Consider the following 27675-nt stretch of genomic DNA (forward strand, 5'->3'; position numbering starts at 1 on the left):
TCCCACTGAATTGGTTTGGGGTATGGCAAACATTTGACTGGATAATGAGGCTGATGTTCCCTGCCATCCATAATCACTTCATAATTTTGTATTTATTTAGTCTTGCTGATTGGATTTATAAGCAAAGGCTTATTAAATCTGAATGCTTGAAATAAACTTACGACTTTAAAATATCATTGTTTATTGGGGTTCTGTGTAAGATTTAATTTAATCTTAAATTTTTAAAAAAGATTTTATTTATTTGTCAGAGAGAGAACACAAGGAGGGGGAGCAGAAGGCAGGGGGAGAAGCAGGCTCCCTGCTGAGCAAGGAGCCCAATGCCTATGTGGTGCTTGATCCCAGGACCCTGGGATCATGACCTGAGCTGAAGGCAGATGCTTAATGACTGAGCCACCTAGGCGTCCCCAGATTTAATCTTAATAAAGGGATGTCACTAATGGTTTGAAAACTACGGGACTATCGGCTCAAGGCCAAACTCTTTAGTCTTGCCTTTAGGACAGTGTACTGCCTCTCTTATTAATACCCCCTAGCTCTGCTCTCTAGCTGTACCACGTGTCTAGGAAGCATGCCTCCAGCACTTACGAAGGGGAAAGAGCACCATAGGGATGTCCCAGACTTCATTCCAGTTCTAGCCCATTGGAATCTTGGCAAGTCACTAATTCTCTTTGGGCTTCTCTTTCCTCATTATGAAGGGAGGGGATGCAACCAAATTCTCTCTAGGGCCCCTTCTGATTCGGTCTGTTAACATTTACACATTCAGGTGAATTTCCCAACTTAGAGTGCATTATCTTTTCCTTTCTGCTTCTCTAGGTGAATTTAGCCTAAGGCACAGTTTGGATTCTAATTATCCTTACTGTTTTTGTTTGTTTTTTGGGGTTTTTTTTGGCACTCAGTCTAAGGTTCTTCAACCTCTCAGGCATTTTTTTTTTTTAAGATTTTATTTGTTTATTTGATAGAGAGACAGAGAGAGGGGGAACAAAAGCAGGGGGAGTGTGAGAGGGAGAAGCAGGCTTCCCACTGAGCAGGGAGCCTGAAGTGGGGCTGGATCCCAGGACCTTGGGATGATGACCTGAGCCCTGAGCCGAAGGCAGATGCCTAACAAACAGGCGCCCCTCAGGCATCTTCCTATGTGTAAGTCTGGTCTCTATGGGGCAATAACAAGACCTCACATATCTCTTTGTATCTCCAAATGCCTAGCATGTGGTGAATACACAAGGTGTGGTATTTCTTTAAGACCATGAATTACTGCTTCTGCCATTTGTTTTATTTCAATAATAGCTATGTTCAAAGCTCATTTTTGCCCACCGAGCCTTCCTTCCTATACCAAAGGTTCCCAATTCATATCCTATTCATCCCAGAAACTTTCTTTTATCATAGTCCTTCATATTCATCCCCTACTTTCCAGGGAGTATTCTCTAAAAACAGCTCTCTTCTGGCCTCTGCTGGTCTGACAGCAGACAACTGTTTTAATTTCTTTAAGGGCTTGCTCAAGAACTCAGGTGTAAGCATGCTGCAGTTTCGTAAGCAACCATTCTAACAGCACCAACTCAGCAATGAGAAAGATTTTGAGATGTCTCTTAAACTGCCAGGCTTGCTGAGAACAGACAGCTGGATGGTAAAATTTGAGATGTATTTCAAATGCTCATTTCTGAAGAGGTATTTTTAAAAATTAAATACCATCTTGTTATGTTAATATGTCAGGATTAACAGAATGAGTTTTAGGTATAGGTTTCTTTAAAAGCTTGCTACTTTGGAGGAAATTTGTAAAATTTTGCCTGATTCTGATACTGTACTTAGTATTGTGCCTGGTAAAGATAAATGTTTGTTAGGGGTGCCTGGGTGGCTCAGTTGTTAAGCATCTGCCTTCGGCTCAGGGCGTGATCCCAGGATCCTGGGTTCGAGTCCCGCATCGGGCTCCATGCTCCACTGGGAGCCTGCTTCTTCCTCTCCCACTCCCCCTGCTTGTGTTCCCTCTCTCGCTGGCTGTCTCTGTCAAATAAATAAATTAAATCTTAAAAAAAAAAATATTTGTTAAATAAGTGTATTAGTGCTATGTGGTTTATGTAAAACGATTCCTTTTTTGTAACTGAATTAAAAATTGAAGACAGTCTGAGGAAGAATCTTTGTAGTTTTTCAGTTCTTTTAGAGGGCCCAGGGATGTGCTCCATGCATTTTACTTATTTTATTTTTTTAAAGATTTTATTTATTTATGACAGAGAGAGCGCGAGCACACAAGCAGGGGGAGCAGCAGGAGAGAGAGAAGCAGGCCATCCGCTGAGCAGGGAGCCCGATGCGAGTCTCGATCCCAGGACCTTGGCACCATAACACGAGCCAAAGGCAGACGCTCAACCGACTGAGCCAACAAGGTGTTCCTGCATTTTTATTTAAAAAAAATTAAACTCTACCCCCAATGTGGGGCTTGAACTCACGACCTCAAGATCAAGAGTTGTATGCTCTACGGACTAAACCAGCCAGGTGCCCTCCTCCATGCATTTTAAACACATGCCAGATGCAGTTTACCGTGTGTTACCAACACACTGAGCCTACTAACAGCAGCCTTTCTAGCTGGACTTGAAAGGCGTTGGAGAATAATCTGCTTCATTTTGTGCTTTTCTCAAGACAACAGCTTGTCTTCTATATACATTTGGGTACCCATGATTAACTCATTGAAGGTACAGCCTCTGACAATCTTTGGTTTCACGTGCTTTCATCAGGATACCTGTTTATCAAAGGCAGGAAAGGTGTTACTTAGTTAAGTGCTAACCTATAGGTTTTACATGTTTTCAGAGTTTAAAATCCGAGGTCTTCGGGGCACCTGGAAGGCTTAGTTGGTGGAACGTGTGACTCTTGATCTCGGGGTTGTGAGTTTAAGCCCCATGTTGGCTGTGGAGATTACAGTATAAAAAAAATATTTAAAAAGATTATAGGCAGGGGCGCCTGGGTGGCTTAGCAGGTTAAGCCTCTGACTCTTGATTTTGGCTCAGGTCTTGATCTCAGGGAGTCTGCTTGAGATTCTCACATCCTCCTGCCTATCCCCCTACTCTCTCTCAAATAAATACATAAATCTTAAAAAAAAAAAAAAAGCTTATAGGCAACCTGAAACTATATAAACTACATATAAATAGGACTGACATATTTATATTAAATATTATCTAACATGCCTAATGTTTTATAAATGAATAAAGCCCTTTTATGTACATTATCTTTTTAAAAAAATATTTTAAAAATTATTTTTAAGTAATCTCTACACCCTACATGGGGTTTGAATTCACCACCCCAAGATCAAGAGTTGTATGGTCCACTGACCAAGCCAGCCAGGCCCCCCTACATTATCTTTTTAAGTTTGAAAATGTAGTTTGTGTCATGAAATAGTTTTGCATTTAAATGCATCCTTCTAACTCAAGTGTTTTTAAAGTGTTTTTTAACTTCATTTATTTTTTATTTTTTAAAGATTTTATTTATTTGTTGGAGAGAGCGAGTGAGCACAAGAGAGCACAAGCAGGGGAGTGGCAGGCAGAGGGAGAAGCAGGCTCCTTGCTGAGCAGGGAGCCCAATGCGGGGCTTGATCCCAGGACCTTGGTATCATGACCTGAGCTGAAGGCAGATATTTAACTGACTGAGCCACCCACGTGCCCCTGACCAGTTCCACCTTTAAATGAAGTAATAAGGGGAACCTGGGTGGCTCAGTCAGTTAAGTGTCTGCCTTCAGCTCAGGTCATGATCCCAGGGTCCTGAAATCGAGCCCCACATTGGGCTCCCTGCTCAGAGGGGAGCCTGCTTCTTGCTCTCCCCACCCCACCCCACTTGTGTTCTCTCCCACTTGCTCTGCACTCTCTCAAATGAATAAATAAATCTTAAAAAAAAAATAAAGGTAGAGCTGGTCAGTAACAGATAAAAAAGGAGAGGGGGAAAAAAAAAGGAAGAGGGACCTCAGTTCACCCAGCCTCACAGGTTGACTGAAGAGAAAATGAAAGATGCTAGATACAAATGGTTAGATTACTATCAAGCTACCAAGCTATCTCTTGCTTCCTGTCTCTGTTTAGGCTGCTTGTTATTCTTTTATATATATATTTTTAGAAGATTTGCTTATTTGAGAGGAGAGAGAGAGAAAGTGTGTGAGCAAATGCAGTGGGGAGGGACAGAGGGAGTGAGAGAATCTTTCAAGCAGACTCCACGCGGAGCATGGAGCCTCACCCAGGACCCTGGGATCACGACCTGCGTGGAAACCAACAGTTGGCCACTCAACTGACTGGGGCACCGAGGCACCCCTTAGGCTTCCTTTTAGGAAAATCCACTGGATGTATAGAGCTCTAACTGCACTTCCTGTGGTACCCTGTTCGAATCCAGATGTCTCTCAGACTCCTGGCCACTATACTATAGTGGATACAAGCTCTGGTTCTGGAATTAGCCATTCCTGGGTTCTAATTCCATCTCTTAGTTATCAGAGGTAGCCAAGTGACAATTCTGGCCATTGAGAAACAGGGAAAGTTATTGGGTGGGGCCTTCTGGAAAACTTTTTTTTTTTTTTAAGATTTTATTTGTCAGAGGGAGAGAGCACAAGCAGGGGGGAGCGGTAGGCAGAGGGAGAAGCAGGCTCCTCGCTGAGCAAGGAGCCCGATGCAGGACTCGATCCCAGTACCCTGGGATCATGACCTGAGATGAAGGCAGATGCTTAACCGACTGAGCCACCCAGGCATCCCTTTCTGAAAACTTTTCAAGTTTATTTATTTAACTGATAAATCTCTACGCCCAACACAGGGCTCGAACTCATCACCCTGAGATCAAGAGTAGCATGCTCTTCCAACTGAGCCAGCCAGGTGCCAAACCCCCACTCCCAAGTTTGTTTATTTACTTAAAGTGGAAAACTTTTTAAAGAGGGACAAAAACAAATGACATATGTTTTCTTTTCCCTTCCTTCTGTTTAGAACACGGACACGATGCTAGAGGTGACATAACTGCTTTAGAGAGACAACGATGAAGGCCACATACAAAGTATGACAGAGCAGAAAGCTGGAAGAATCAGTCTATGAGGGCATCATGGGGCTGCATTACTAGCCTTGAACTGCTGACCTCCAGACTTTTTAATGTGAGAAAAATAAAACCAGTCATTTGTTGTTTAATCTGTTTTTTGGGTCCATTTTTTGCAGCTTAATGTTAAGCTGACACATGAATTCACAAGATTATTCAAGGATTAAAAGAGAAAAATCTATGTGAAGAGTGTAACACAGTTCCTGGCATATAGCAAGTTACCACTGAATGGTTGCTATTATTTTGGAGAGATTGGTTGACTGCCAGCAGGAAACAAAAATCAAACACAGGATAAACAATTTGGGAAGTGAAGAAAAGTGCTGAATAGAAGCTATGTTAGGGTGTAAAAAATTCAGATCATATTCAGAGCCAAGCTGTGCATGCTCGTAAGGGGTCTGACTTAGAGTAGATACTCAGTGTATGTGATTTCTTTTGCGATCCTCTCTGTGAAAACACAGATTGATGTCATTTATTCATATGAGAACCTTGATGAATAAAGATGAGACTAAGCAGAAATTTTTAGGAACTCTGAGAAGGGCTTTATGTAAATGGTTAGATTTTAGTGAGGCATTCCATTCAGTGTCTCATGTTTTCCTCCTGAAGTAATACTGTCAAGATATGGATTAAAGAAATACTCAGAAAAGACACTGATAAACAAAATGCCATCGGAAATGGTGACACAGATGTGGTCTGTCATCTTGATGACTCAGACACTAGGTCCTGGAGGAACAGAAATTTGCCGAACAGAGAAATCTATTTTGTTGCCAAATTGGAAGTTACTAATATCAGTCATTCCAGAGAAATACTACTACTGAACGTGAACACATGGGCAGAGAAGAACTTGACAAATTCAGCTTGAAAACTGCACCAGAAAAGAAAAGTTTAATGAAAAGAGACCACGTGAAGACCTGGAACATCATGATCAGATCAGAGAATTATGTTAATTTGTAATATATGAAAAAGGAAAAAAGGTTGATATTTGTGGTTGAGCCTCCAAAAGAATACACTACAGAACAGCAGCTCACTTCAAGTAAACGGAAGAGAGAAGCTGGAAAGCTAAAAGGACTATTAAAATTCAGCCTTTTTTTTTAAAGACTTAAATGGTCAGACACTGGAAAGACCCAAGGAGAGCAACTGATTAAGAGAATGAAAATTTGTAGTGATTACCACAAAGCCACTGGTAAATACCAAGAGAAGGTTGAGTAAAAAGAAAAGATAGGAAAGGCAACAAATCACAGACTACAACTATCATATTTTCAAAATTGTAATTAGGTATTACCAAATAAAGTAAATAAACAACTCTTAAGTTAGAGTGCAAAATGATGAAGCACCTTATTGTTTTAAAGGTGCAAAAGCAAGACAATACAACATAAGCATATCCACATTTTAAATAGTTGTTTGTGTGGTGGGTAAATGCCATTTAAAAACACTTTCAATAGAAAAATGATTTATAAGTCAGTTTACAGAAGATCAAAAAAAATCAATGTTTAATACCAACTTTAACTATAAATAACTAAAAAGAAACAAATTGGCCTCTATCCTGTTTTTGCCTCAACATCTATGTCTTCTGCTCTTTGCTTTTTGGAGAAAACATTGCATTGTAAGGCTGCCGTCTTTTGGGACGAGGACAAGGATCAAGATCTTCCTTAATGTAACCTTAAAAACAAATGACAAATTTAGAAGATTATATTTGCAACATGTATTTCTTTCAGCATGTACCAGGTAATATCGGTCTTATTTAACACATTCTAGTTTACCATGATCCTCTGATTATTAGCTGTGCAGTGTTAATGAATGATTTCACTACTTAGCATCACTTTCCTCAATTATACTAACAACAGTAGCAGCAAACATTTATCAAATGTGTGTATACATTATTTCAGCTAATGCCCACATTTCTTTGGAGTAGCTTCCACTATATCTCCTTCACAGATGAGGTGACGGAGACCCAAGGAAGTTAAAGAACTTGCTCGAGTTCACAAAGCTAGGGAAGTGGAAGAGCTGTTACTTTGCCCAAGATCTGTCTAACCTCCAGAACCAGAGGTTTTTTTTTTTTTTTTTAAGATTTTTTTATTTATTTATTTGACAGAGACAGAGATAGCCAGCGAGAGAGGGAACACAAGCAGGGGGAGCGGGAGAGGAAGAAGCAGGCTCATAGCAGAAGAGCCTGATGTGGGGCTCGATCCCATAATGCCGGGATCACGCCCTGAGCCGAAGGCAGACGTTTAACCGCTGTGCCACCCAGGCGCCCCCAGAACCAGAGCTCTTAAGTACTTTCCTGGTCTGCCTCCTACAGGCTGCAGATGGGGACAAACAGCTAAACAAGAAGTCTTCACTATTATAATTCCAGGTGCTTATCAAAAAGACTTTCTGTGGCAGCTACTTCTTTAGACAACATGTCCCTATACTCTTCAACCATGCGATTCTCCTAAGGCATCTTGAATCACACGGTTTGCACTCTGCCATATTCCCTTCAGGCCATGGTAGGTGTACAAACACAGGCTCTATCTGGATTGTTTAATTCTATTTGATGACCAGGCAGCACCATCATGTCAAAGGGAATGTAACTTGGCTTGTTAATGTGGAAAGTTAAAATATGGTAATAGTTACAAGAGACTTCGCATCTTTTGGAAAAACTACTCAAAATCTGGAGCTTCAAAGCTGTATACATTCTCAAATCATGTTAAATGTCAGTGCCATATCTGAAGGAGCTAGTTGCAACAGTCCTCCAAACAAAGGTTCTTTTTACTCAGATGTGGTTTATAAATACCCAGCATTTTAAAAGCTAAAATTCAGGTTTTAAAAGCTAAGGTTTTTTTTTAAAAAAGGTTTTTAAAAAGATGCTCTCTTTTTAACAATATAACTCTGCTGGCAACATTTATAATGTTATTATTTTATTAAAAGTCATTTGATGATAGGATGAGAAATTAACTTTTTGAAATTTGAATGATAAACAAGGATAATGAATACACAATCATATTAAAGTGATTATACACAATCTCCGATTTCAATGACATTACTTAGAATTAAAGGTAAGCCTTTTATCTTTAGGAATTTGTTCTTATGTCACAGAACTAGCCCCTGAGCAGAAGGTAAAAGGAACCATGGGGGAAAAGTCTAATGGTTAGACTTGGGTATATACAGTATTAAAAAAAAATAATTTCAAAATGTTATAATCTGTGCTCTCACCTCTTTCCATACACGTCTGAGTGGAAGGAAAACCAACTTCCCAGAAATTCTCTGGTGTGTTGGGTGGAATGTAGCGGAATCGATGTCTTGAGCAGGAAGCCAATTTCTTTTCTCTTTCTTCTGCTGGAATATCTGCATAATACTAATAATAAAAACTGGTAAGTTTTTCACTTAGAAATAATAAATGAACTGTTAGGCTTATTGATTATGAACTAGAAACTACTAAGAAAGCTGTTAAAATATTCAGCATGTTAAGGAAAACAATACTCACTGAAGATAATATTAGTAATTAATACTAACAGTAACTAGTGCTGGTCTGTGAAATGTTTGCTCCACAAATGAGAAAAGGAGCTCGGAGTTTGTATCACAACGTAAACCAATATGCTGCTCTTCTCAGCAACAAAGTCTTACAATACAAAAACAAAAACAAAAAATGCCAGCTTAACTTTATAGTGTGCTGAGTGACGCCATTGGTTTACATACTGGTGCAAACTCAACCGTCAGACCAGTCATAAAACTGCACTCTGAACAGCACTTTTCTCAGCTGTTATTTGGATATAACGTGTGTTTTGAAGTAATTTTTTTTTCCTTTTTTTCTCTCTCTCTTTTTTTTTTAAGATTTTATTTATTTATTTAACACAGATAGAGACAGCCAGCGAGAGAGGGAACACAAGCAGGGGGAGTGAGAGAGGAAGAAGCAGGCTCATAGCAGAGGAGCCTGATGTGGGGCTCGATCCCATAATGCCGGGATCACGCCCTGAGCCGAAGGCAGACGCTTAACCGCTGTGCCACCCAGGAGCCCCTGAAGTAATTTTCTTATCCAAGTTTTTACAACTAAAAGTTTAGCTTTGTTGTAGGCTTCATGACTTGCCCCTTTAAACTATACTTTTCAATTAGAATCAAAGACATACTTTCTTGCAACTGCAACCCAAAGAACTTGAACTTCATAAAAACAAGGTTAAAATTTATATGTAAAAAATGTACAGGTCCTTCAAGACCTAAGAAAACAAAGCAGCAGTGTAAAGTTTAATAGAACACACGACAGGATCACACAATCCAGCCAATTCCACCTCATACTTGAGAAAGTGAAAATCAAATTCATAATTTACTGACGGTATCTTCTATTGAAAGTGGCAGACTTAGGGCTAAAACTTAAGTTTGAAGTAAAAGTTTTCTGAGTACCTCTGAAACAACTTTTTTTGGGGGTATCTTTTTCATCTTTCTTATTGCTGTGAGTACAAGCCTTTGTTACCTTAGCCTGGACACTGGGATGGGAAGACCTTAGAGAATCACGGTTATCAATCAATTTAGAAAAAATTGCCACCAAATTACAACATATACAAAAACAACAGTGGCTAGTGTAGCTGTTACACAGTGAGCAACTGGGAGAGTGGTAGAAGATAAAATCAGAGAGGAAGTGGGGTGCCAGAGTTTGCTGTCCTTGATAAGGACTTTGGATTCTATTTCTGACTGAGACGGGAAGATATTTAAGGGTTTGGGGCAGAGAAATGACATGATTTAATTTTTATTCTAAAAAGATCATTAGGAAACAACAGATCATTCATTGTGTTAAAAGTACACGGTGAAGCCAGAAATTAAGTACATGTCCGTCCTATCCAAGCCACTCTGTCCAAGCCACTCTGTGCTGCTGCTCTCAGGCCCTATCCTGCCCCGTGACACCCTGCATCCCTGATTCCCTCTCCCCTCTGGCAGGGAGGCCAGGAACTGAAGCACATAGGGCCGATAGGAGGACCTTTAATCCCAGACAATTTCTCCACTGGGGACAATAAAAACCATTAACATCTCAGAAATACTGTGCTTTAAAGAGAAAGGAAAAATGAGGACAGAGGTATGTGGGAATTCTCTGTACTTTCCGCTCAGTTTTGCTGTGGATCTAACACTGCTTTCCCAAAACAGCTGATTAAATAAAACAACAGAAGGAAAGCACTTAGAAGCAAATTATTTCAATAGTCCAGACAAGATGAAATGGTGCCTTGGCCTAGGGCTTGGTGGTGGTGATAGCAAGTGGATAGAAATGGATACACTTTGTAGGTAGAACTGATGGGATTTGCTGATAGATCCGTTACTGAGATATGAAAGAAGAGAGGATAACTATAAGAGCTTTAGTTTAGACAGCCAGAAGAATGGACATAGAGGAGACTCAGGTGAGGTTTGGGAATCAGCGGTAGAAACTGTTTGCTTTTGGACTTGGTGAAATGTGAGATGACTATTACGCTTCCACATGTTTGTTACATATTCCACAGGGGGAACAGACACTGGAATATACTTAAGAACTGTAAGCATATAGATAGGATTTAAATACATAGGACTGGCACTTTCATTCCTGGTCAGGAGAGAGTTAAGAGGGAACAGATTTAGGGGCGCCTGGGTGGCTTAGTCGTTAAGCGTCTGCCTTCAGCTCAGGGCGTGATCCCGGCGTTCTGGGATCGAGCCCCACATCAGGGTCCTCCAGTGGGAGCCTGCTTCTTCCTCTCCCACTCCCCCTGCTTGTGTTCCCTCTCTCTCTGTCAAATTAATTAATTAATTAATCAAAAAAAAAAAAAGAGGGAACAGATTTATCTCCTATCTTAAACAACAAAAATACTGGAATAAAGTGTATGAGACAATTTTTTTTTTCAAGATTTTATTTATTTGAGAGAGAGAAAGCACAGAAGGAGAGTGAGAGGGAGAAGCAGGCTCCCCCACTGAGCAAAGAGCCCAATATGGGGCTCGATCCCAGGACCCTGAGATCATGACCGAAGCCAAAGGCAGATGCTCAGCTGACTGAGCCACCCAGGCACCCTGAGACAATGGTTTTTAGAGACTGAATAGGACAGCATAGGAAATAATTCCTGAGAGAAGGAAAGCAAATTAACTGTTTCTAGCACAAGAGCCTTTTTCTAACAGGTCATGTTAGTTTCAGATTGTAAAGAGTTACGGTTATAACTAAAAACTAGAGGCTTGGCCATGTTCTTTAGTTAAGAAATCATGATATGTTCAATTTGTGTTATGAAAACTCATGATACAGATTTTGCTTGTACTGCCAAACTGCTTTCCAAAATCTCAATCCCTATTTACACTCCCACTGTTAGTTAGAGCCTATTTCTCACCAAATGCTTACCTGCACTACAAGCTATCCATAAATAACTTTAATCTGCTTGGTTATCAAATTTTCTAGCCCATACCTGTTAAAAAGAAAATTTTAAAGGGGAACTAAATCACTAGAGGCAGGGATCTAATAGCTAACAGACAGCAAGGGAAGAAATTAAAAAACATGTTTCAAGAAAACACAGAACCTGCCTACTCAGTGATCGGATGGTTAGTATGCTTCTACTTCAGTAGTCCAAGACAGCCAAGGAATAAAAGTACCTGTGTTCTAAGGGTGACACAGAGCCTGCTCGTCACACTGTGCTTAGAAAGGAGTGTTTGGGGAAAAAGTTAAGAAATGATGGTCATATCAGTTACTTAGAAAAACCCAATTATGAACGTATCTCATTTCCTGAGAGTGCTGGGATAAGCAATAAACGTTAAAGTTTCCTACTAAAATATCAGAATTTTCCCCAAATAGTATATGAATAAGGAAGAGCCTTTGCTGTAATGTAACACCCGGGGAAAGAAATTAAAACAAATACAAATAAACATAGAAAAGAAAAACGTCACAAACGTCTTAAGCTGGTAAAAAGAACGAGGATCTTAGGCTTCAGATTCACTTAATGAAAATCTGAGAGATTGAGAGCTTTCATTTCCAAGTATTGAGATCTCCCTAGGCACAGCCAGTGTGCTCTTTAATTATCCATCATACCACTCCTGGCTCAAATGAGGTTTCTAGATACAAATACAGTTTCTATCTATGATTTTTAAATCATGCATTTCTAATCTATAAAGCCATATTTTAAAAAACCTACTGGACAGTATTCACATTCGTACTTACAATTTCACATTCCTTACATGTGTGTCCAAGCAATTTTCTTCTCTCTTCTTTTTTCCGAACTACCTCAATATGAGGAAAATTTTGTAAGCTAGTCTCTCTGGAAGAAAAATGAATTAAATTAAAAAATTAATCCATTTGTTACTACAAAGATCTTTGATTTAGATTTTTAATTAATGAAGGTGAGGGCCCAGAGGAGAAATAATCCCAAAATTTTCATTCATTTTATTTGAAAAGTTTACTGAGTATGTTAGAAAAACACATTTTTCATGCATTCTTTATTAAAATACTTACTATATGTCAGGTATTTTTATGTATATTGTTCTCTAACTGAAAAAGATAACTATTACTTCCTATTTTTGCCTCTGATTGGCTGAAAATAATATATAAAATAACCTAATTTATTATTATTTAAATATTTTATGTATTTATTTAGAGAGAGAGAGTGAATGGGGGGAGAGGGAGAGAGAAAATACCAAGCAGGCTCCAAGCTGGGCATGGAGCCTGACGTGGGGCTCAATCTCACAACCCTGAGATCATGACCTGAGCTGAAACCAAGGGTTGGATGCTTAACTGAGAGTCACCCAGGCACCCCTCAATAACCTAATTTAAAAAGAAATATTACATTATTAAAGTCAGGAATTGGTATTCTATAATATAACCAAGAAAAAGAGTAACTGCCTGTTAACTCAGTTTTCTTTAAGAACCTGTATTTCTGGGCTAACCTACTCCCCCCACTCAAAAAAGAGATTCTTCTGTTTGTATGTTATTTGTCATTTTCTCTAAACATTTCTTTTGCTGCCGCCACCCACCCTGGACTCTTCAAAATGTTAGGAATAATTATTTGCGCTTGTCCTTAAATGTCCTTAAAAATCAGATCCTACTGAGAACTACTGGAAACCTAGGAGGATCAAAGCCACTGAGGTATGGATTAATGAGGCACAGGGTGTTTGGGAAGAAAAAGTAAGCAGGAAGTACAGAACTTTTTAATACACTGTATCCTGCTTTAAGTTTTAAAGCTCAATATAGAAAAGTCCAAACTTACAAAATAGGTAAATGAAGACTTAAGTGATGGTATACATATTTGTTTATAATAGAAACATCCCCAGGGAGCTTCAAGAGCCTGACTCACAAAAACTGATTTGTAAAACGACTTGTCGGTAACGTATCTATTCCTCTGAGGCACTCTGATCATATGCCCCTCTGGCTGGCAAGCACTTTCTCTCAAAAGGAAGCTTTCATTGCTCTATGTCAAAGTATATGAGGTTATAGGTCCTGTGGGGGTTTAAGGCCAAGAACTCTCAACTTTTAAGCAAGCTGTAAGTTAAAAGGACAGATAAAAATTGCTTTCTTTCAAATGGTTTATGGACTCTTAAAAGCTTATACAGAATACATTTTGGCCGTATCCTCTCCTCTGAGTATTGTTTATTCTGCTTCTTCTGTTGTTCTAAAGCTGCAGGGAATCTCCTAGCAGACTGGCATCTGTACTAGACCTTAAAGACCTAAGTGACTACTAAGCTTCTTGTCCCTCATACAACACAACTCATCTTCCCAGGGTTTGCTAGTACTGTCTGTGGGGAAAGGAACAATACTAATTTTAAGACTTTTACCGTCTTCATGCCTTATTCCCACCTCCTGTGTCTCCAAGCTATCTAATGGTTTCAGAATAAATAAAACTTCTCATATTTTTAAAAAGTTAATGAACTTTCAATATGAAACATTTGAAATGACAGTTCTTACTCTGTTATCCTACTTCAAGGAATCTATTCCAAAGATACACAATATGAAAAAGAAAACGTACAACGTTATTCACTGTAGCGCTCTGTGTTAGCGTAACTATAAACACCCCAAATACCCATTACTAAGGAATAAACTATGGTACAAACAATAAAGTACTGTGCAACTAAAAAGAGAAATGCGGAATACCACTACATGCTATTACAAGTGATTTTCCAGGATATACACTTGAATGAAAAAAGCAAAAGCAAAACAGAGAAAAGTATATATAGCATTCTACCATTTATTTAAGGGGAGAGAGAATGACAATATATTTCTGTATAGATATCAGTTTTTATTTTTTAAAATGGATTGAAAACCCTATTTTTAAACAAATGATTACCTTTAGGGGTAAGGGAGCTAATAGGGTAAAGGGGACAATGATTGAAACTAGACGTATCTGAATATACCTTGTTTTGTAGCCTCTGATACCATGTACATATTTTATATAATTTAAAAAAAGAATTAAAGATTAAAAAAACAACTACAAAATTCAAAAGCAAAGTAAAACAAACCAAGGGACTGAGTCAGTGGCATACACACAAAAAATAATTATTCCAAAATGGCTTTAAGACACAGTGACTGGACTGTACATTTGTAATAGATATACCTTTTCTTTCACTTTTAGAATTTTTATTTTATGAAAAGATGCAGATAACATGGTTGTTCTAAGAGAATATATCTTAAGAACAAAAAACCCACAAAGACATCTTAAAAACCATTTTCATAAATCATATTATTGGTGATAATTTATATTATTCTAAGACTGCTCTATATATTAAAGAACAAAGTTAAATGAGAAATTATGTTGGTAGCACTGAGAAGTGGGATGGATTCTCAGTAGGGGAAAGTAGGTACAGATGTGAGACAGAAGAGGTTATCACATAAAAATCCTGTAGTTCTGAACTTGAATTGGAGCTATCAATATGAAAAGGTGTAGTTTATCTTAAAAGTGATTTAAAAGTGATTTGTTAAAAAACAAAATAAAACAAAAACCTTATTCCTAACTCTGGCCACCTAAAAGATCTACAAAAGATCTAAAAGATGACTAACTGTGGCAATGAGCAACCCTAGTGGTTAGACTAAAACATGAAACATTTAAATCCATGAGTTCATAATGACACCACAAATAAAAACTCCCTAGTCACATTTGGGATGCTAGGGTACTATTTCTTTGGAGAACTGATAAATAAAGGAAAAGACTTAAGCATTTAGCAACAAAACAACAGCTCTTAACTATTAGAGTCTTACAGGCATCAATAAAAATTTGTCTTGGCCTGTCAGATCTCTAAAATTCTCAACAGAAATAAGTATAAAATAAACTGCAGATTGAGTGACTCAATTTGCTATCATAACTTGAAGGAAAAAAAATTTTTTTGAATTGAATTACTATGCCTAAATTCACTTCTAGAATGGATAGTAGTACATGATTAGAAGTTATAGAATTTGCCATCCTTGGGGAAGCCTGGGCTGCTCAGTCAGTTAAGCATCTGACTTCAGCTCAGGTCATGATCTCAGGGTCCTGGGATGAGCCCCACATTGGGTTCCCCATTCAACAGGGAGTCTGCTTCTCCTCTTCCTCTGACCCTTCTCATGCTTGTGCTCTCTCTCTCTCTCAAATAAATATGATCTTAACAACAACAACAACAACAACAAAAGAATTTGCCATCTTTGAATAAAAGGCACAAAGTAGCATTATGGTTCAAAATCAAGATGCTCAGTTTTTCTTTTAAGGTTTAAAAATCCTCATGCAATAATTCTCAAGCACAACCTAAGGCTTGCCACCTAAAGTCTTTTTTTTAATTTTTTTTAAAGATTTTATTTATTTATTTTACAGAGAGAGACAGCCAGTGAGAGAGGGAACACAAGCCGGGGGAGTGGGAGAGGAAGAAGCAGGCTCCCAGCGGAGGAGCCTGATGTGGGGCTCGATCCCAGGACTCTGGGATCATGCCCTGAGCCAAAGGCAGATGCTTAACGACCGAGCCACCCAGGCGCCCCACCCACCTAAAGTCTTACACTATATAACAGTTACAGTATATAATTTAACAAATTCCTGAAGTTCAAATAAAGTCCCCAATAAAACAGAACACGAATAAAAACATTTGTTATAAAAAAGAGAGAGAAAATACCTATTACCACTGTCAAAAAAATAGTGGTGATATAAATTTCCTTATTTGTAATATTTGTCATTTTTATGCTTGAGTCCCTCTTTTTTGTTATGACCTAAAGTAGATGATATGCACTTGATTTTAACCAAAGTAGCAATTTAACAGTTCAGAGGTATTCTGACAGAGACAGCTTTTGTTGTACTTCCAATCACATCACTGGTATTAATCAAGACCAACTTACCTTTCATTATCTTTAAAATATGACTCCACAAATGCTTTCTGTTTGACTTTATCTTGTTTATCACTAGGAACTGCAAAAAAAACCACACATACCACAAACTGAATGCAGAACTGAGCAATAGCTTTTTTGCAACAAGAATGACCTATATCAAAACTTCACTCTTACTGGATTTCATACTCTAGGCTCCTGGGCAACTCATTTAAATTTTCTGTAACTAATTTTCTCTTTCTTTTTCATCTGCATAATGAGGAGGGTGCTGATTATCTTCTTTACCTCAGAATTACTAGAGATAAAAATCTTACCTATAAAACTATTTTAGATTTAAAAACTATATATACAAAGCTTATGTACATATGTATAGATTATATATAAAATTATTTTAGACTTCAGAAGAATTATTCTGAGGCCCAATATCATTTGGCACCAAACAACAATAAGACAGCTTCTAATATGTTTCACTTATTAGTCCTGCTGATTTTTTTTTTTTAAGTAAGCTCCACGCCCAACGTAGGGCTCAAACTCACGACCCTGAGATCAAGAGTCACATGCTCCACTGACTGAGCCAGCCAGGGGCCCCAGTCCCGCTGATTTTTATGTGTCTTTGAGGTAGATTAACTAGGAAATAGAAGTAAAGAATTTTATCAGAAAATTGGTGACAAAATAAGAACAAAAGCTCATGGACCCGGATCCCAAGTTGTCTAGACCCAAAGAGCCAACTGCTATTGTGTATTCAAATAATCAAAATTTATCATGCATGGTGCCAAGTTCTGTAAGTGCACTGTCCAACAAGAGAAACCATGTCTCCTGTCCTCATGCAGTCTATACCACAGTGAGGGAAACAGACATCAAGCAAGTCGATAGCTAAGGCTTATCTGAGGAAGGATGTGGAAGGTGGTAACTGATGAATAAAAAGTCAGCTGCAAGAAGCAGGAGTGGTGAATGTTCTAGGTAAAGGTCCTGAGATGGGAAAAAGGTTGGTATAAGAACTAGGAGAAGTCCAGTGTGGTTGAGATTGAGTGAAGAAAGGTATTAGGAAAGATGAGATTGAAGACGTGGGCAAGCACCAGATCAGGATGGGTCCTGGAGGACAAAAGGGGTTTGAATTTTGTAGTGAACACAAAAGCAAACCACTGAAGACTTTTGAAAAGAACCCACTTTCCTGAGGCATAATTTATACAGGAAACACACTGATTCTAAGTATACTAGGATTAATTTTGACAAATGTTTACTCTGGTGTAACTACCATTCAAATCAAGAGAGAGAACTTCCATCGATCGCCCCTGGAAGTTTCCTCCTATTCCTCTGCTTCTCAAACAGATGAATGTTCTCTGATGTCTCTTCCCTCCCCCTTTGGAGAGATGATTTCTGCCACCACAGCTTAGTTATACCTGTTTTTGAATTTTTTATTAATGGAATTACATAATATGTATTCTTTTCCATCTTTGGATCTTTCTAGCTCAACAGGTTTTGGAGATCCATTGTTGAGTCCAGTACCCTCCTTTTTGTTGACAAGTAGTATTCCATTATATGAGTTTACCACAATTCACCTGTTGATGGACATCTGGGTTGTTTCTAGTTTTGAGCTACTATAAATAGCACTGCTATGAATGTTCTTGAATACAATGTTTTGTGAATGTGTTTTCATTTTTCTTGTTTATATACCTAGGAGTGGAATTGCTGGGTACTATGGTGGGTGTATACATAACTTTATAAAAACATGACAAACCTCAATAAAGTGGTTAAAAAAACCTTGCTGAACTGTTTCCATAGTACAATTTTATATCCCCACCAGGAAAGTATGAGAGTTCCAGTTGCTCTTCACTCTTGCTAATGTTAGGTATTACCAATCTTTTTAACCATTTCAGTGGGTGTGAAGTAGTATCTCAGTCCCTCGTGTCCAACAATGTTGCACATATTTACATGTACTTACTGGCCATTCAAATATCTTTTCCTTGAGCATTTTTAAATAAGAAGATAATACAATCTAGTTCACATTTAAAATAAATGAGTTTTGAGTCTCAGTCGAGAATGGACTGGAGAGGAGAAACAACTGTCATAAAAGACCAGTCAGGAGGCCTGCAGTAGAACAGGTGGAGAGAAGAGTGGTTTAGACTGGGGCCTTGGCTACAGAGATGGAAAGAAGTGAAGTGATATGAAACATATTTTGGAGACAGTATTGCCAGGGTATCAGACTGGGCATGAAGAGGTGAAAGAAGTCAAATATGACTCCCACATTTCTATCTTTAGTAACTGGAAGGGCAGTTACTAAGGTTTAATGAGATCAGGAAAGGCAGGGGAAGATCAAATTTGGGTAAGAAAAGAAAATTTCTGATTTGAATATATTAAGTTCGTGCTCATAAGATGTCTAATAGGTAGCCGGATTCAAGCCTGGGGTTTTGAAGAGAGAGGACAAGGCTAGGAGTAATGAATATATAGAAACAGCTTCACTTGGCTTCCACAACAGCACATACCCTTGTTTCCCTATTTCACTGGTTCCAGCTCCTTCTCCATTTCCTTTGCTGGTTCCTCTTTCTTTCTCCAACCTTTCAAAGTTGCCATACCCCAGAGGTCAGAACTTGAAATGCTTCTCTTTTCTATACTTTGGTGATCTCAGTTTCACAGCCTTAAGTACCATCATCTACTTGCTGTTGACCTCCTGCCCCCTAAGTCATTTCTTTATTCTGGATGTCTTATCCAAACTTGACACATATTAATCACCTACTAACATTTCCACTTGGATGTCTAGTAAGTATCAACATGTCTAGAACCAAGCTTTTGATATCCTCCCTGAAATTTGTTCTTTCCTCTGAGGAAAGACTAGGTAGAACTCTGTGATATGAGAGCTAAGAACATGAAATAAATGGACAATAAAATCCTAAACTATATACCTAGGTGACTGGGAAAAATGAAAAAGCCGGAAAGGTCATTTGGTGAGAAATAAATGGAACCTGGTTTGGATACGTTAAGTTTAAGTTGTTGAAGACACACAAAATTAGCGTTTGCATTTACACTGCATTTCCTGTAAGAAATGCGGGACAGGGATTCATCAGAGAGGACAAACTAGAGATGCAGAGGTAGTTAATAAAAGCATGAGAGAAAAGTTTATGTGAGGAACTAAACAGTCTTGGGACACTCTCGGAAGCAGAAGTTTCCAGAGATCGAAAGAACAGTGCAGCACTGTCACAAAAGATAAGTGAGAAGAAATTTTGGGATGGTCAGTGTGAGATGTAACTTAAAGAGAAAAGGACAGAAATTAATAATTATATCTTGTAAAGAATGCCCCCCCACATCTTTTTAAGTGAAAACAAGTAGCAAAAGGCTCTTCTTGGGGGGAAAAAGTGAACTGAACAGTTGTAAATTTTTATCACAAAGTTGGCTTGGACTGAGCAAGCAAAAGCCTGCTGTTCTCTACCTTTGGTTTGGGTCTCATTCATTTTGAGCTAATAAGGGCTGTATTTTTAAAAAACTAATGGAAGCACGAGGAAAACATAATCAAGACAGACTATTCCATAGCAGAAGGTGTGCTCATACATACCCTTTGCACTACACTAAAAATTCTTTTTTACTCACAAAAACAAAATGGGACATTTAGCAAGGATTTAAACTTTCAATTCAGATTATCTAGTTAAAAGTTTCACTTATAGTATTCTTCTGATTGCTACCCTACACTATAAACTGCTTCTAATTAAAAAGAATTTTATTATTAATTTTTTAATTTTTAAAAAAGATTTTATTTATTTGAGAGAGAGAGTGAGAGAGAGCCGAGTGGGGGACAGAGGCAGAGGGAGAAACAGGCTCCCTACTGAGCAGGGAGGCGACGTGGGGCTCGCTCCCAGGACCCCGGGATCCTGACCCAAGCCAAAGGCACACTTAACCAACTGAGCCACCCAGGCACCCTGAAAAGAATTTTAAAAAGACTGATACATATAGTTACATTGTTTTGTCTGGAAAGGTAAAGCATTCAAACAGAAAATTAGTCTGAATTTTCTGCAAAACTCTGTCCTTCCAACTCTATTACAATGATTAATTTATTAATTAACAAAAAAACTTCTCAAAACTTTTTTATGAATTTGATGCACAAGTTATAAAGAAATCTGTAGCAGTCAATCAAGAATAATTTCTTAGTTTTGATGAATACTTTATGGTCATATATTAATATAAGGGGAAGCTGAATGAAAGGTACAGGGAATTCTGAATTATTTTTTTTTCCTCTGAGCTATTTTTTTTGTAACTCTTTTATTGGTCTGAAACTATCTCGCTATCTAAAAGAAATTTTTACAAGAAATCTGAAATTTTAATTGTCAAATATATACCTCATCAGGTCTGTTAACTAGCTCGCTGACTTAATTTACTGAACTAAGCATAACCAAGAAGCCATACTTAGAAAGAAAACAGCCTTACTGTTTGGTTTCTTTGTGGTAGTTGACAATCCCTCTTCTTCTGCCACCTGGGGGAAGCTGTCTGCCAAACAGGATTCATATTCTTCATGTGTTGTCCGATCAAACATATCTTCCAAGCTATCATTCATTTTTCTTTCTCCATCTATGTAAAAGAGCACTGGCTTAGGGCAACAAGCAAGCTTTCTGCTTTCTATGTAGACCAATGTGAAACTTGTAGTAACTGCCACAAAATACACTTGCCCAGGATGCACATGAGGCAACAGTAAACCCCCAAGTCTAGATAGTTACTGTATTTACAAAGACTTTATGTTAGGGCTTTAAATGTCCTTTATTCATGTGCAAAGACTGTTTGCTGTTGTCATTAGATACATAAAAATCTCTTTCTCCCTATTGGCTCGTGTATAATTCATACTATGAGTCCTACCAAAAAACTGTGAGGAATAGAAAATGCATCATAATGAATGATGAAAAACACTAAGCTTAAATGTGTATAAATAACTGACATTAATATCTATAAAATCATGCTCATCTGCTTATTTTTCTAATGTGGTAGCTAAAAAAGTATTTTTTACATCACCAGTAACACTTGGTAGTTGAGTATTGATAGAAATAATGAATTCAATTCCTCATTTGATATGTTAAGTGCTGACTCATCCTCAGAGTACTAACTACATTACCCACTATATAATCACATTTTGAAAAACGACAGTTTACTAAAAAACAGAAATAGATCCAGTTGGCTAACAAAATGATAGAGCAGAAACCTGCTGAGATTCCTCTCTATAAAATAACTACCACCTCCCCCAGTCCACGGTGCTCGTGCACCCTCACTCTGCTTTATCTTTCTCCAGAACCTAGCGTCATCCATCACACCACATATTTGATTGTTTCTCCCCTTAAATTAGAAAGTAAGTTCCATGAAGTAGGTACTTTTGTTCTGTTTACTCATTATTTCCAGCTCCTGAAACACTTCCCTTTATTGAACTGAAGCTCAATATTTACTGAATGATTAAACATTAATTTTTTTCACACTAAGGATCAAATTTGTAAATAATATACAACTTCTATGTGCTAGGCAGTGTGCTAGGTATTCCCAAACTAGTCATAGATGCTGTTAGTAAAATACAATGTTAAGTCACTAGTTTTTCTTTTTAATTAAAAAACATTTTTTTTACTCTCTTTTTTTTTTCTTAAGAGAGAGAGAGTGTGTGTGTGTGAGTAGGGAGGGAGGGGTAGGAAGAAGGGAGAGAGATAATCTTAAGGAGACTTCATGCCCAGCGTGGAGGCCAATGTGGGGCTCAATCCCACCATCCTGAGATCATGACCTGAGCCGAAATCAAAAGTCAGACGCTTAACCAACTGAGCCACCCAGGTGCCCCCCTAGTTTATGTTTTTGTTGGTCTGACTTCTGACTGAAATACTTGACAACACAGACTATATCCTTATTAATCTTTCTATCACGGCATCTGGTAAGTCTAATATACAGTAGAAATATAAAACAAATTTTGAACTGAAATATTAGCAGTAATTGGGGAATTTTACTGGTATGATTCATTTTTAACCAATTCTAAGCATTAAAAAGATCTACATTATGGGTAAAACACATGGATTGTCTTTTTCCACACATGGCTTTAGGAATATCTCCTATCCTGCTGGTCTTACACTCCTCCACTGAGTGGGAAGGGCTGCTTGCTTGCTTGCTTTGAACCTGGGTAGGTCTTTGTGACACTCTACAACTTCTGAGGCCAGATCATAAAAATACCATGCACTTCTGCCTTGCTCTTTTTGGGATGCTCACTCTGGGAACCGAGCCTCCATGTGATGAGGAAGCGCAAACCAGCCCATGTGGAGAAGCCCTGAAACTGAATAAGCAGAGATGCCAGCCCAGCCTCAGCCTGTCCACCCTTTGTTGCTCCAGTTCTAGCTCCCATCTGCCTACAACTGCATAAGAGACCCTGGGACGGAACCATTCAGCCAAACCCCTCCTGAATTCCTGAACCACACAAACTATGAAAGATAAGAAAATGACTGTTACTGTTTTAATCCTTTAAGTTATCGGACTGGTTTATTATAGAGCAATAGTACTCACAATATCTTATGTAGCCAAAACTGTCTCCACTCATTAGTTCAAATTCTAACCTCACTTCCATATGATACTTGCTTCAAACATGTTTGGGGAAACCATCATATTCTTTGAATTAACTAGATAAATCTGAAGCCAAAGTAGTTATACTTTAGTTTTACCTCTTCTTTCTTTCTTTTTTTAAACAGAAATAAGGAAAACATTATCAGGAACTGGTACCAGACAAAATAATCTTAAAAGCAAAGTACCTTCTCAAGAAGAAAGTTACTTAAGTGTCAGTCACTATAAGAGGACAATAAATCACTGTTAAGGTTTTTTCTTTTAATAGGTAGGCCTTTCAATGTAGGCAGGCAGCTACTTGATTGTATGGTTACTCTTTCCTAAAGAAGAAAGAATTAAAGCAAAGACTACTACAATTTTTCCTCACCTACGGCAGTTAGGGCAGCAAGAGATAAAGTGTTTCTTTTTTTCTTTTTTAAAAGATTTATTTATTTGAGAGACAGAGACAGAATGAGAGAGAGAGAGAGTGTGCATGAGTGGGGGGAGGGGCAGCAGGAGAAAGAGAGGGGAAGCAGACTCCCCGCTGAGCAGGGAGCCACCCCGGTAATCCCATGACCTTAAGATCATGACCTGAGCTGAAACCAAGAGTCAGACGCTTAATCAACAGAGCCACCCACCCAGGTGCCCAGAGATAAAGTGTTTCAAAAGAAGTTAGGACAAGATTGGCTTCAGCCCTGGGCAGGCAGACTACAGATTACTTAGACCAAGATAGGGAATGTACATACAGACGGACTGTCCTCAGTTTCTAACAGATGGTCACTGGAAAATGTCCTTGCTTCTGGCACTGCATCCCCTATGGCAGGTCCTAACCCTTCAATACATTAAGAGTGTAAGTGACACTACTCCTGGGCTAGCTGATCTCATGCCACACGCCTCTGTTGCTAAGGAGGTGCCAACCAAAATCCTTCCACTGTTCCTGCCTCTTTTGGAAAATCAAGGCTTTAGATGAATTAATAGTCTGTTACCACAAAAGGCCAAATCCCCTATTCTGTAGAAGCAGAATACAGCAGAGTAACTCAGCATATACACTATTGTTCTTGGTTTACTGCTAATTTATAAGTCTACACAAATACTTCTCAGCAGAAGTTCCCCTTTTCACCTTATGAAATTGTTTTGCAAATTCTTATTTCTAAAACAGGACTCTCAAGATTCCCTTCTACAAAAATTATCTAGGAATAATACCAGGGATCAGCAAACTTTTTCTTAAAGGGTCAGTCAGGAAATAGTTTTGGCCTGAGGGCCCAATAAGGTCTGCGGCTACTAGTCAGCTCTGCTGCGGTACCATGCAAGCAGCCCTAGGCAATACATAGACAAGTAAGTGAGGCTGTGTGCCAATAAACCTTTATTTATAAAACTGGCAACTGGCTGTGCTTTGCTGAATCCTGGAAACAACTGAATTCTTTCTGGAAAAAAAAAGATTTGGGGTAAAGATTTTTTTCCCTTGAAATACTGAAAGTGAGTTTTACTAAGAGAAATCTATCAGAAGAGGACAAAAACACGGTTAATGGTGAAGAGGTCACTTGTGGTCATCAATGCAATGGTATGACTATAAACTTCCCTCCACATTTATATTGAATTAAAAAAAATCAAATCTTACTTGGACTTTTCTCTCCCTTCTGCTCTTGCTTCTTCATTTTTAAAAGCACAGTTTCACTAACCAATGTGCAGTCCATGTCCACTGTCTCTCCTCCTGCTAATCTTGACTGACTGCCATCCTAAATATTTAAAAATTAAAAAATTTTAACAATTATCCCGTATGGCCTTATATACTTTCTAAAAATTCTGGTAAAACATACATAGTAGGAAATTTATCATTTTTACCATATTTTAGGTGTACGTTTTAGTAGCTATTAAGTTATATTTATTTTAACCTTAGGAATATATATAGATTTAGGTTTTATTGCCTGTAAAACATTTTAGCTTCAATATACAAGCATCCTCTCTCAAGCCTGAAAAGAAAGACTGTTGCCAAGGGAGGGAGAGTTGTGCACCACTGAACTCCCTTTTTCTCCAGTTGGCCTCAAAGTTCTCATCATTGGTGTACACACAAAGAACAATTTCATACTGCAGCAAGTTAAACACTTCATTAATAGCTCCTATGTGAAAGAGAACTTCTCAAACTATATAGAACCTAAATACAAGCCAAAAGTTATTTCCACTAGGAATTTTAATTTAATTTAATTATTTTTTTTAAGAGGCAGGTAGGGGCAGAGGGAGAGGAAGACAGAGAATCTTAAGCAGGCTCCGTGCTGGATGTGGGGCTCGATCTCATGACCCTGAGATCATGACCACAGCCAAAATCTAGAGTCGGACATTTAACTGACTGAGCCACCCAGGCTCCCTGGAATTTTAATTTTTAAAGAAATATACAGTATTTAAAAAATAGCCAACTAGGAAAATAAATTTTTTTCTTGATGGTAACATTATTTTAAAAGTTAAGGCACTATGATGCATTTTTTTAATTAAGATTTTATTTATTTGACAGAGAGACAGCCAGCAAGAGAGGGAACACAAGCAGGGGGAGTGGGAGAGGAAGAAGCAGGCTCCCAGTGGAGCAGGGAGCCAGATGCGGGGCTCGATCCCAGGTCCCCGGGATCACGCACTGAGCCGAACGCTTAACGACTGAGCCACCTAGGTGGCCCTATGATGTCTTATTTTGACAAAATATAAAATTATTAAGGGGTACCTGCATGGTCAGTCAGTTAAGTGTCTGCCTTCAGCTCAGGTTATGATACCAGAGTCCTGGGATCGAGCCCTATGTCAGGCTCCCTGCTCAGCGAGAAGTCTGCTTGTCTCTCTGACCCTCTTCCCACTCATGCTCTCTCAAATAAATAAAATCTTAAAAAAAATGTATATATAAAATTATTAAAAATTGTAACTAGCATTTTTCATTATTTTAAAACTGTAATAATATTTTTCAGCAAAGGCCTTTTTAAAAATTTTTTTTTTTTTTTTTTTTTTAGAGAGGGAGAGAGAGAGGAGGGGCAGAGGGAGGGAGAGAGAGAAAGAATCTTAAGTAGGCTCCATGCCCAGTGTGCAGCCCAACATGGGGCTCAATCTCACGACCCCAATCATGACCTGAGCTGAAATCAAGAGTCAGATGCTTAATTGACTGAGCCCCCTAGGTGTCCCAGAAAAGGCCTTTAAAGTCAGAAGGTATTATCACCCTTTCAAAAATATTATAAAGTTAGAAGAATAAGCATTTTTATTTCTTAGTTTTCTGAATAAATAAATCAGGTTTAAGAGGTATGTGATTATCTTAAGGTTACAGAGTGAGTTGGGGGAGGAGGGTGACTAACAACTAGAATAACCACATGGGCCTTGGTTTTACTTTCTAACTTACCTTTGCATCTATTACAGTAATATCCATTTTATATTGAGAAAGGTCTGCCCCTGGATCTATGCTCCACTGGTTATTTTCAAAGGATACATCTTCAATAAGGAGAAAAAAAGACAATTAAAAATGGATTTTAAACATTCTTATCACTTTAAAACATTATGGGATCCACAGAATGGGAAAAAAGATTTGCAAATCATATATCTGCTAAAGGGGTTGTATCTAGGACATATGAAGAACTCTCACAACTCAATAATAAGACAAGTACCCAACTGAAAATGAGCAAAGAATCTGAACAGACCGTCCTTCAAAGAAGATATACAAATGGCCAATAAGCCCACGATAAGATGTTCAACAGCATTAAACATCAGGGAAAGGCAAATCAAAACCACAACGAAATAACACTTCGCACCCAATAGGATGGCCAGAATCAAAAAGACAGATAATAACGAGTATTGGTGAGAATGTGGAGAAATGGGATCCTCGTGTGCTGCTGGTGGGAATGGGAAATGACACAGACACTTTGGAAAACACACAGTTCCTCAAAAGGTTAAAGAAGTTAGCATACGATCCAACAATTCTACTCCTACATATAACTCAAGAAAAAGGAAAACATACATCTACATAAAATTGAACATCAATGTTCGTAGCAGCATTATTTATAATACTGAAAAAGGTGAAAGTAAAAGAAGTCACAAAAGATCACATATGATTCCATTTATATGAAAACACCAGAATAGGCAAATCTATACAGACAGAGGGTAGATTAGTGGTTGCCTAGGACTGGGGAAGAAGGGAGAGGAATGCAGAATGATTGCTAATGGGTTTTGTTCTTTAGTTAGAAAAAATTTTTTTTTACTCAAGTATAATTAACATACAGTGTTATATTACTTTCAGATGTGCAATATGATTCAACAATTTTATACCTTCTCAGTGCTCATCAAGAAAGTATACTCTTAATCCCCTTTATCTACTTCACTCATTCCTACCCCCCGACCCGCAACCATAGTTTGTTCTTTGTATTTAAGAGTCTGCTTTGGTTTTGCCTCTTCCGTTTATTTGCTTTTTAAATTCCACATGTAAGTGAAATCATAGGCTGTCTTTGTCTGACTTATTTCACTTAGCATTATACCCTCTAGGTCCATCCATGTTGTTACAAAATGGTAAGATTTCATTCTTTTTTATGGGTGAGTAATATTCTACTATATATACATAACCACATCCATTTTTTTTATCCATTCATTTATCTATGGACACTTGGGTTGCTTTCATATCTTAGCTATTGTAAATAATGCTGTATAAACACTGGGGCGCATCTATCTCTTCGAGTTAGTATTTTCATTTCCTTTAGGTAAATACCTACCCATTGGATCATATGGCAAATTCTATTTTTAATTTTTTGAGGAACCTCTACACGGTTTTCCACAGTAGCTGTACCAATCTGCATTCCCACCAATAGTGTACAAGGCTTCTTTTTTCTCTACATCTTTGTCAACACTTGTTATTTCTTATGGTTTGCTCTCAG

The 27675-nt window shown here is 38.2% G+C and overlaps 1 protein-coding gene across 6 annotated transcripts in view; it reads right to left on the reverse strand.

Annotated features, from left to right (window-relative positions):
* Positions 1-6278: 6278 nt before the first annotated feature.
* The window catches only part of RBBP8 (RB binding protein 8, endonuclease), a 104362-nt gene continuing 82965 nt past the window's right edge, over positions 6279-27675 (reverse strand). For all 6 annotated transcript variants that reach the window (XM_057313199.1, XM_057313200.1, XM_026496081.4 and 3 more), the window contains 7 exons: positions 26157-26245; positions 24411-24528; positions 20672-20812; positions 16271-16340; positions 12149-12245; positions 8218-8359; positions 6279-6684 (listed from right to left, as the gene is read on the reverse strand). In XM_057313199.1, coding sequence (XP_057169182.1) covers positions 6587-6684; positions 8218-8359; positions 12149-12245; positions 16271-16340; positions 20672-20812; positions 24411-24528; positions 26157-26245 — 755 coding nt within the window. In that variant the 3' untranslated portion in view covers positions 6279-6586. The remainder of the gene's footprint in view (positions 6685-8217; positions 8360-12148; positions 12246-16270; positions 16341-20671; positions 20813-24410; positions 24529-26156; positions 26246-27675) is intronic.

This window comes from Ursus arctos, unplaced genomic scaffold, assembly GCF_023065955.2.
Source record: "Ursus arctos isolate Adak ecotype North America unplaced genomic scaffold, UrsArc2.0 scaffold_17, whole genome shotgun sequence".
Lineage (NCBI taxonomy): Eukaryota > Metazoa > Chordata > Mammalia > Carnivora > Ursidae > Ursus > Ursus arctos.